The 11532-nt window shown below is 43.6% G+C and overlaps 1 protein-coding gene across 1 annotated transcript; it reads left to right on the plus strand.

Moving 5' to 3' along the window:
• Positions 1-1945: 1945 nt before the first annotated feature.
• On the plus strand, positions 1946-6887 carry pim3 (Pim-3 proto-oncogene, serine/threonine kinase). The gene is made up of 6 exons (XM_041030365.1): positions 1946-2420; positions 2679-2788; positions 2939-2989; positions 3154-3517; positions 4419-4595; positions 5013-6887. The coding sequence occupies exons 1-6, from the start codon at positions 2333-2335 to the stop codon at positions 5213-5215; spliced, it is 993 nt and encodes a 330-aa protein (XP_040886299.1). The 5' UTR covers positions 1946-2332; the 3' UTR covers positions 5216-6887.
• Positions 6888-11532: the final 4645 nt, after the last annotated feature.

An 11532-nucleotide genomic window follows, 5' to 3' on the forward strand; every position in this document is an offset into this window, starting at 1 on the left:
GCCTCTGAAAATAAACCCATGACCACAGAATGATCATGTAACAGAGGTGCAAGGTGTTCCTGCAGGGAACAGGCTGTTGCTAATGCTGGTGGTGCAGGGCTGGGCACATTCTTTGAAGCACAGTCCATTAAAGCACTGAACTCTTTGTTATTTATGCAAATGTTTTATAAGATAAAAGCAAATCGACCCCTTGAAGTTCTTCCATATGCCCCCACATAATCTGCATGTACATAGTAGTATATCCCTTAAAATGCAAATACAATACGTCTGTTCTCTTGACACAGTTCCTTGTCGTACACAAAAACACAAGCACAAAAAGCACCACACAAAGCTTTGTTACTTTTTCAATTCATGTGCACTGTGTCCATTCACTTGTTGCAATGCTGAAAAATAACATGAAGCCATGCACAAGTGAGCTGATAGCATGCACTCTGTCGACATGGATGAGTGACAGTGTACTAGAAACATGAAGCAGCGTACATTATCATACGATGAACACAGTGCATGACTGCAGGTTAGCCCACAGGCTGTTATACGCTGCCTGTGTGTGTTCACATTTACATAACTTTGCAGGGCTATAGCAAGATAACGTTCCCTGGAACTCTCTGATGCTTCTGTTTGCTTAGGGATCTCACACACACACATATATATATGCACATACATATACACACATGGGTTATCAGAGGTAACCGCAGATAAAAAGTGGAAAGTTCACCAAGAGCCAAGGTCACGACAGATATGTAATAACAGTAACACACTGGAAAGTTTACCCTCTGAAATGGGACAGCTGGCTCCACAAACCTTGGCCATCTGATTGTGTTTTCATGTGCTATTCTTGTTATGGTGATGCTACGCTGTTTTGTTTTCATACTCATGCCAATGCATGACACCGTGTTCTCACATAACGTTATTACGCATCGTCCTTCAAATAATGATTGTGTATAAATCACATCATCATTTATCATGTATAAATGTAGATAGCCTATTGCCTATTGCCTATTAACATCTTTTGGCACTTATTATGCCAAATACAACAGTGTTTTGGGGTATTTCAGAATGTAGATATGTTAGCCTCATTAAAGTATTGTTTTTAGAATGATGTTTTTAGCAGTTGTTTTTGTTTCTTACACCACTCTTAGGCTGTTTTTAGGTGCCAATTAGGCGAATTCTAGGAGGCAATATTTTGTTTAATAGATTTTCTCAGTGATTCTGTAAGATATGTTTTTTTTATTCTGATTTTGTGTTATCTGTCTTATGTTGCTTGCTTGTTGTTATTACCAGGACCCTCTTGAAAATATATATATATGTATTTTTTGTCTTAATGTGGCATTCTTTGGTTACATAAAGAAAAAAATGTACATATGCCTCATAACTGAGAGTAAGCTGAAAGAGAATGTGGTTAGTAGCTTGTAGTAATATACATTATCTATACAGTTTATAACCTGAACTCCCCGCAACCATAAACTTTGTATGTGTGTGTGTGTGTGTGTCTGACTGCAGAGCTGCAGAGGAGAAAGGGGGGGGCGGCTCAGAGTTGCCGCCACGTGCGCTCAAATGCCAGCTTTATTATAAAAACTTTTTCTGGATTGGTCCAAAAACGAAACACGGTATTTATATACGACATCTAATTGGTCGCTGCCTCCGAGTCGATAGTGAACACAGCGCAAAGCTTCCAGACAAGGGATTCTTGGGCGTCTCGTACTATGAGGAAGTAGTCCGCAGTGAAAAGGATTATTTCCAATATATTTTCGAGTAGAAGTATGATGAAATTATAATACGTGCCCTGTAGTTTTATTTTAACGCGCATCTAGGGAAATAATGGCAATTTAACGTTGGAATCAAACCGAAGTGTCGACTTGTATTGGTGGCGGAGGGATACCACCATCCCACTGCGCGTCAAAATATTGGCTTGGGAAGACCGCGCCAAAGCTCAGACAGCGGCCACTCTTCAGGATAACAAGACACTGCGGAGGGCCTTTAAACGCACTCTACGGTCGATACGGCTGCTATACACGTCGGAGTGTTTCGGTTTTTTTTAATACCTAAGAGGACCGTTTTCGTCGGAGGTGCTTGAGCAGAGACACAGAAGTCAGATTTCATGCCGGTTTTCGGGAAACTGTGTACGACTTCACGGTCGTGACACGACTTTGACGGGCGCGGTGCGGCGGAGTTGGCGCACTGCTGGACTGGATATATATTATTCGCTTGCAGCCAAGACGGTCCGCACCACCATTTAAACTGCGCCTGAACTGACTTCTCCTCACACTATATTTGTTCTTCTGACTCTCAGCGGGTGAACAGGGATCGTCTGCGCCGGCTTTTCAGCTCGAATATGTTGCTGTCAAAGTTTGGTTCATTTTCGCATATTTGCAATCCTTCAAGTATGGACCATCTACCAGTGAAAATACAGATCCAGCCGGGTAGGTTACTGTTACCTAACGTTACTTTTATACCACCTTTTAAATTTGATTTGTTAGCAAACAGCAGTGAATGGGTTTGAGAAATGTGTTTTTGTTTTTTAGTTTTTTTTTTTACTACGCTTCATTAATTTAGAGTAAGCTGCTGGCGTCGCAGCCGACGAGCTCGTAAACGATAGCTAACAACTTGACCTCGCACTCAGCGGTGGTTTGTTGTGGAAATAATCCACGTATCTTAACATTATTCGCTTTTACTTGCAGTCAAGGTGGAAAAGGAGCCCTTCGAAAAGGTTTACCAGGTGGGATCCGTGCTGGGCAGCGGGGGATTTGGAACAGTGTACGCCGGCAGCCGGATCTCTGATGGCGCACCGGTAAGAATGTGGACGGGGATCTGGGTCCATGTTTTGATATTACATGTGGCGCCATCAAAGCGTGGCGCCCCTAAAATGTAACGTGGCTTTTCTGCTATATTTGAAGCGTTTGCTTACAAGTATTTTTCTTATTTTGCTGTGTTATTGCAGGTTGCTGTGAAACACGTTGCAAAGGAGAGGGTGACAGAGTGGGGCACAATTGTAAGTAGTCATCCCCGATCTGTGTGTGTGCGGTTTGTTTTGGTCCCCCCCCCCCCCTCCTCCCTCAGCTGCTGCAGGGTGGGGGTGGTGTGTTGTTAAAGGGAGAATGGTTGTGGATTATCCCCAATTGTATATACTAAATTTCTTAATTTTTTAAATTACAGAATGGAGCTATGGTGCCTTTGGAAATCCTGCTGCTGAAGAAGGTCAGCTCGTCTTTTCGCGGAGTTATCAAATTGCTGGACTATTACGAGCGGGCGGACGGCTGGCTGATCGTCATGGAGAGGCCGGAGCTCGTCAAGGACCTTTTCGACTTCATCACCGAGAAGGGCGCCCTGGACGAGGACACGGCTCGGGGCTTTTTCCGCCAGGTTTTGGAGGCGGTCAGACACTGCTACAGCTGCGGCGTAGTACACAGAGACATCAAAGATGAAAACCTGCTTGTGGATCTACGCACCGGGGAGCTCAAGCTTATTGACTTTGGCTCAGGCGCGATTCTCAAGGACACGGTCTATACCGATTTCGATGGTAAGCAGGCGCCACCAGCCCCCCCCCCCCCCCCCCCCCCCCCTTCACTACTTTATATGAAATAGTAATGATAAGATATTCCGACGCTGGATCTGTATTTTATTTTTCTTTTATGAATACATATCAGTGTGGGCTGGGCTGCGTTTGCCCTTGATGCTCCGCTGTGCTATATTCAGATATGGAGGCGTTCACGAGGCTGTGACGCAGTGGTCTGTTTTTGGTCGAGGGTTTTCCTCGCCCGGGGTCTGGCTGCTTATCGCTACTGCGGATGTAAATCAATGCTGCCAAATCAAAATCTCCGTTTTTAGCGGGGACGTGTGACGCGCATGCCACGGATTCACAGATATGACTCACACACACACACACACAGATACACATTTTATTAATCCCATCGGCGGCCGTTTATGTCTCTGACACATCCCCGTCTTGTGAGATGCGTGTGCGCTTCTTTTCACGTTTCCGGTTGTTGTGTTGTTTAGCAAAGCTTGAGTCACAGTCGCACTTTGTGGGTATTAGGTCAGTGCCACGTAACATCTGTTTGTTGTGAAACTCGAGTCGGCCGTTCACGTGATGGGCTCACATTGCCTTTTTTTTTGTTTGGTATCCAAGTTCCTCCTTCCTTCCAGGAGGGAGGGAGGGAGGGGAGGCAGGCAGGTCACCCAGTTTGTGTTTTGTGGCTAAAGGAAGATGGAAAGCATTTCTACTATGACTCAGCCGTTTTAGACACAGACACATTAATTATTTTCAGTTTTTTTTCTCAGAGTCTCTTTGCTGTTTCTATATTTTGAGCACTGGTGCCCTCTATGTTCTTATAATATTAAACTCTTACAACTAGATCCCTTTCACACAAGCTCACCACTCACCTCCCCCCTCTTTCTCTCTCTCTCTCCCCCATTTCTAGGTACAAGAGTGTACAGCCCACCGGAGTGGATCCGCTTCCATAGATACCATGGTCGCTCGGCGACAGTGTGGTCGCTTGGTGTGCTGCTGTATGACATGGTGTGTGGAGACATCCCCTTCGAGCAGGACGAGGAGATCCTCAGAGGGAGACTGTACTTCAGGAGGAGGGTTTCAGCCGGTAAGTCAACCACAACAACACAAAGCACTGTTGCCCTCTAGCCACGGTAGCTGGTACAGCCCCAAATCCACCTCTCAGTTGGGCTAATATTATCAGTCAGTTTACATCAGAGTAAGAGCTCACATTCATAATGGATTACTGGCTGAAATGGCTGGTAGACACATTTATCAACCTTGAATAAAATTGAAGTTTTGGTTGTTAAGATTTCCCCCAGTGCACTTTTTGTTACAGCCCCCAGTTACCCCAGAGAGATAACTCAATAAAAGGGTGTGTGCTCTCTTTTCATTGGCTGACTGTGCCGCCTACACACCAGGATACTGTGGATCCATACAAACTGAGTCACATGCAGCACAGCTACATGGGTCCTGGTAATTTCACAGATCCTCTGATCTTCAGTATTTCTGTCTCCTCCCTCAGAGTGCCAGCAGCTGATCAAATGGTGCCTGGCCCTGCGGCCCTCAGACCGACCCACCCTGGAGCAGATTTGCGACCACCCCTGGATGAGGGCGACGACTGAGTCGCCCAAGTCGCCAGAGGAGCCGGTAGCCGGTGACATCCGCCTCAGGACCATCGACACAGACTCTTCTTCAAGCACAAGCTCGAGCAAGGAGAGCCTCTGAGGATGGCTCTGATGGACTGAAAAGACTTTCTGGGGAAAGAAGGGGTGGGAATGGAGGGAGTGATAATGGACTCAAGGCCAGCAGCCTGTAGCCCAAATGGCCCATCAGCGGCTGGGTGCTTGACTCCACTGGTCCGGCAAGAAAAATGTACTTTAATGTTCCTCTTTTTGTAGGGAATTTCTAATTTATTACTATTTGTTCTTCCTTATTTCCCCCATACCCTCTTTTTTTTCTTTCAGTTGATTATACTTGTTTCCTAATGGGGAACATTTTGCTGTTTGGGCGGTCTTACCAGCACTATTTATCCCCCCTCCCCTTAACTTTATTTTACTCGTTTTGTTACTAGGCTGGTATATGCAGCTGGCAAGGCCCTCCTATTCAGACATGGCTGCTCTCATAGAGCTTGGAGAAAAAAACCTTTTTATTTAAATGTTTTAATTTTGATTTTGGAGTGCCTTTTTTTGGAAAGCTGCTTTTCTGGGGGCTTTCGTCAACAACTCTGTTTTTCGGATTTGCCCGTGGCCTGGCCGGTTAAGTTGCCTGTGCTGTGATGGAAGGAGGGGTTTAGGCTTTCTTTTTTTTTTTCCCTTCCTCCTCCTCCTCTCCATCACTGTAAGCCAACCAGCCCCCAGCCCAGAGGCTAAGATAGCATTAGATAGGAGAGAAGGAGGTGGGGGCTCTTCCTGACAATGTAATACTTGAAACACACTCGACTCAACTCTGTGTCGCTCTCTTTAACGCTGCTCACTCACTCTATAGCCTGAACAGGTGTTTGGAAACTGGATCCTGTCTTTTCTGAATGTCTACAAAATGTCAACACACACACACACCTCCCTCCCCCCACCTTTTTCTCCTCCACCCAACTCCCCCATGCCTGTTGTGGGGTGTGTGGCCCTCTCAACTTATATTTTCTTTTTGCCTCCCGCCATCTCACTGCTTAATCCTACATGGCCCCTGCCCCTGGCCTCCCTCAGGGTTTGGGGTGTGAAATGCACAATCAATGCAATATTCATGGACTCAATTATGTTTTGTTTTTTGTGTTTTTCTTTTTTTTTTTTTTTTTTTAATTCAACAAATATTGTACAGCGTGTATTATTTTTTCTCTTTTTGTGTGTGTACATTTTTTTTCTTCCCCTTTGCATTAATTTATTTGTAAACATGTAGACATTCCACACTCTGTGGCTATTTATTTATTTATTGTCTCTGCTTAAAATCCCCCCCTAAAAATTTGCATATCCTACTTGGCCTTTGGTTTGCATTCCTATAACTTATTTCTACATTTCAACATGATTTTTTTTTTTTTGTTTTTTGTTTTTTGTTTTTTTTTTTTAGATGTGGAGGATGCACTGAAGCAGTTGTCGATGTAAAGCAGAATAAAACAAGTTTACTTAAATTTGAAAAGAGCATTTGAATGTTATTTAAGTACTTAAAAAAAAAATTGGTAGTGTTGAATGGCTAAGTATCAGAGAAATCCATCTGGTTTCTGTGCTGTCAAGATTAATTTGAGTTCTATGGGAAGCTAAACAACGGGTGAAACAGCTTTTGTAGTTGTCACATAGCCTCATATTGGAGACCTTTCAGTTTAGCGGTGTGACTTGTGGCTGTGAAGGATGGATATTGCTATTTTTTGATACCGAAGTTTCAATTAAATTCCCATTTTTATGTACAGAAATAAGTCTGGTGTCCTGATCATTTCATTCCGAAACAGACCGAGTTCTCCAGTGATAACATAACACGCTTACAGACGAGATGTTGCATGATAAAGTACCTGAAAGTCGATATGCAGTAGTTTGTAAATGCATGACGGCCCTTCTTTGGGAGGCCTGGCAGGGCTAATATACATATCCAGTGTATAGCACGTGGTTCATTTCCAGCTGCCTATAGTAATGATAACAACATTGTTGGACGTGACGTGACTGTCAGCGAGGCAGAGGAGAAACATCACAGGAGCCATTAACTGGATGACAACCTGCAGTAACAACAGGGCTGATAAGAGACAGATGTGTCTTGAGAGTTGGAGGGAGGGGGGGGGGGGGGGGGGGTTGCAAGGCTGTGACAGAGGGAAAGAGTGGGGATGTTATGCATCATCACACACTTACACGCAGCCTCTAAAATATAATTGCTTTTCCATTTTATGCCTCCTGCTTGCCTACCTACGGTACAATAACATAAGTCATTCCATTATTGGACGCAGGAAGGCCAAGAGTAACGGAGGCTGATGACATGGTGTGTCTGTGCATGAGCATACAGTGTTTATGTGTGTGTTTGAGGGGTTTCCAGGATGCAAGGAGGAGTGAGTGCTTGAGAGGGAGGGGGTATGTTTTTTGCTGGGGAGGTGCTGCCCCCTCTGGTGAGTCAGTGCACAGCTCTCAGCTCTCACCTGTATTACTTTACCAGTGATTATACTTGAAACAGAATAGCGAAAGGCACCATCTTTTATCATGATAATGTTGACACTGGAAATAACATGTTATATTGTATATATGTCACATAGACATACAGACATAAAGTGGACATTTCTGGGACAACACAAACCACAGCTGCTCATGAGAAGCACACTTTTCAGACCTCATGACTAAAATCCTTATCCCTGTGTTTAAAAAAAAAAAAAAAACAGTCATCTTGATGGCTTATCCAGACGCCTACACATGTCCAATTATACTTGACTGGCTGCTTCCAATTCGACCGGAGTGGAGACATATGGGTACTTGAAGACTTCATAAGACAGCTGGTCCCTAAATCTTCTCAGGGATCTAATTCACGATGATGGGATTGATTTATATGCTTGGGAAAAGGAGTAGACTTTCTTTTTTTAATTACCCCTTGGAATATACATCTCGGTGTATGGAGCAGAGAGGCTCAGGCATTTAAAGCAGCCATCCAGACTACATTCACTGAATGCACCAGCGCTTTTGCAGAGTTTATTTTGCAAATTGAGCTTTGTTAGAAGTTGCTTGTTGAAAACTCTTCTACGGGTTAAACAAACAAGATATATTGAGTTAAATAGTGAGCTTTAGAGGTGCTGATAGATGGATTTATTACGTTTAGACAGAAACAGGCTAGCTGTTTCCCCCTTTTTCAAGTCTTCATGCTAAGCTAAGCTAACCAGTGGGCAGTGCTATATTCTCATCTAACTCTCAGCAAAAAAAGTGTATTTGCCACAATGTCAAACTATTCCTTTAATGTTGTAAATCTTTACATCAGACTTGAACCGGGATAACACAACCTTCAGTGGGGACACAGTGTAGCTGTAGACTCCTTTTTTCATCAATCTAAAATTTTATTCCTTACAAGCACCCGTGCACCACCCTGTAATAAAACACAGAGCTGTAAATGATCCTCGGTGTCAGACTCAATATGTTGACATCTGTGTTTCTATATGCATCCCTGGTAATCCCCTATTGTCTTAGTGTCTCCAGGCTTTTTGACATGCAAATGACCAGCAACTTGTCTTCATCAGAATCCCTTCTGCTCAGACTGAAGACTATAGCGAGGCCTCACCCGCTCTCACCGTGAAATCCTCATTAAACGTCGCAGGGCAGATGCCACACTGTTGCCTCCTTCAGTTGAAGTCTGATCCCACAGGCTGGTTAATATCATCCATCACTGCCACTTAGACTGACTCCATAAAAATTCCACTGGATCTATTAAAGCATCAAATGGTATGATACCAGTTAAGGCAAGATTTGGATAGAAACGATTCATGGCATTCAATATGTCTAAAATATAGAAGATAGAGTGTCTTATAGTATTAAAGATAAGCTATAAATCATTTTACTATCTTAAACGTTTAACACTGCGGTTGCTTCTTGGTTTCCTTCAGCATCAACTCAGTTACTTAAATTACTGTATTTTTTGTGAATGTATTTTCAGTCTGTATATTTTAATTGTAAACCCTTGAGGCTGAGGTCACTGCGTTCAGAGCTTTATTTTCTTCTGTGTTGCTTCTGTGGTGCGTTAAGGCTGTTCGGTGGTGGCCGTCGTAGGTGACAACTCGACAGACACAGAGGAAGATGCCAGATGGACTCTGGGCCCGAGGGCCCCGATGGGCACAGATGGGTGGGTGGGTGGCACCCACACAGGCAGCACAGGCTGCAGCGCCAGCACCAAGACAAGGAAGAGAGAGATCACACCACCCCCAGTGATACTACTGCTCACACTGCTTCTCTGTCTGTGAGTGTCCGTGCTTCTGACCCTTTGAATGAGGACATGTGGTCATTTGTATGCATGACTTTGCATAAGTTCATGCTGTTGAATGTGTGTCCATGTACATACATACATTTGTATGTACGCATGCATGTTGCAGTTCTGGATGTCTCCACATTTCGAGTGCTCTCACACACCTCTCTTACTGACTACACTGGAGGTAACAAATATAACTTGTGATTCATCCTCTTTTGTGAAAGACTGCAGATATTTTAGGTCCTGAAATGCCTTTTCAGATCGTCTGCTCCTCTACATCACCTCACATCTCTCTTGAAAAAAAAAAAAAAAAGCTCTACATCCGTGAAATTAGAGGAGCATCAGAGCTTTGACCTGGATCCGCCTGGTCAGTGTGCTACTGGTTTGAAAGAGAAGGCCTTAATTCCAGTCTTTTAACTGTCTAGAAATTGAATATTGAGCTCATGGTAACAGGTCAGAATACTAAAATCACAAAAAAAAGAAAAACGTTCACACTTTGCCCCACTTTGGTCCAGATTGAAATATCTCAACAACTATTTAATATATTGCGATGAAATTCTGTAAAGACCTTCAGTCGGCTTTTGGGATCAGTTGCACGGTGGCTTTAAAGAGGGTCTTCTTGTGAAAGCACTGCCGCTTTCTACTTTAAAATATAACAATTTAAAATCATGGAACCAGTTCATAGTGATTACACTAAACAACTAATAAAACTTAAGTATTCCGATTGGTTAAATGTGTTTGTTTTGGTTTGTTGAAAAGTAAAATGATCTTACATTTTAGATTTGCAGAGGGCTCTCAGGGATGCAGAATGTTTGGCTGCCTACTCTGGAGGCCTCTTGCTCTCTGTTACCCAGAGCAGAGCCTCTGCAGGGACTTTCCACTGGTCTGGCTCAGCCTTCATTAAAAGCTGTGCCACTGCCAATGAGGAGTACCTGGCTGCCCAGCTGGTGGGAACCTGCTGCCGTCACCACACACCGTGAAGGAACTCATTGTTCTGGGTCGACAGGACACACTGTAAACATAAGGGCAGAGTGTGTTGTAGGAGAAGAAACAGGGAGGCACTTGAAGAGACATCACATATAACACACAGACAAGGCAAACACACAGGACATGACACACACACTCACACAAGCGCACCAACAGATCCATGAGATTAAATAGAAAGAGGGCTACAAAGCCTCAATCAGTCCTGTGCACTCAGCTGCTGTTGCCAAGCTCCCAAATAACAACATCAACAACAGCAGATCTCGGCAGGTGAATCGAGGTGACTGCAACAGCTTAATATTCTCACGTCAGGACAATTTGTCCATCGTGTTTAACTGTGAGCGTGTGTGCGAGACAGAGAGGTGGTTGGGAGGGGGGAGGAAAAAAAACCAGAGGGAAAGCAAAAAGCCAGAAGACAGCGAAAAGAAAGGAGGAATTAAAGGGGATGAAGAGAGAGTATGTGTGTGTGCATGCATGTGCACAGAGAGGAGAAGAAAGAGAGATAGGGATCTTAATCGTTACAGTCTTTTTACAAGCTTGTAATGTAATCAAAGGAATCATTGACCTGGTGTTCATTTTGCACCATGGCTGTAATCTGTTTCTCCAGCAAGATGACAAGAGTCTTTTCTGCCGATGAAACATGACACTACCTTGGGAAATTTTAGTCTAAAGACAACAAATGTTGCTGTACGGGAGTGTGTTACTGTAACACTGACTGTTTTGCATTGATACCAACAGACAGAAATAATCTTACAGTGACAAAAGCTTCGGGCGATTATGCAACAAAACTGATTTGTTGTTAAGGCGAGAAACAAACAGGACATTGTTCAGAGGAAATAAGTAAAAAGATGATATGATGCCAAAGTATCATCGTCGTTATTTGTTTCATTTCCTCAATTTGAGTTATAAAAACTCAAATAACAAAAATATAATGATGTTGCATAATTTATCTTATATACAGTAGACATACAGTATATGCTGTAAGCATGACTGGATGAACCTTCCAGCATGCCCTGGGGCTAAAATTATGTGCTGCTACTCTTTGCTGGAACATTACCAGACTCCAGATTTGCCGTGTGGCAATTTAGGAATCTACAACAAGCAGCACTAAGCTCTGACACAGATCTTCTTCAAGTCAGGATCTCACCTTA

This window comes from Toxotes jaculatrix, chromosome 22 (genome assembly GCF_017976425.1).
Source record: "Toxotes jaculatrix isolate fToxJac2 chromosome 22, fToxJac2.pri, whole genome shotgun sequence".
In the NCBI taxonomy this organism is placed as follows: domain Eukaryota; kingdom Metazoa; phylum Chordata; class Actinopteri; family Toxotidae; genus Toxotes; species Toxotes jaculatrix.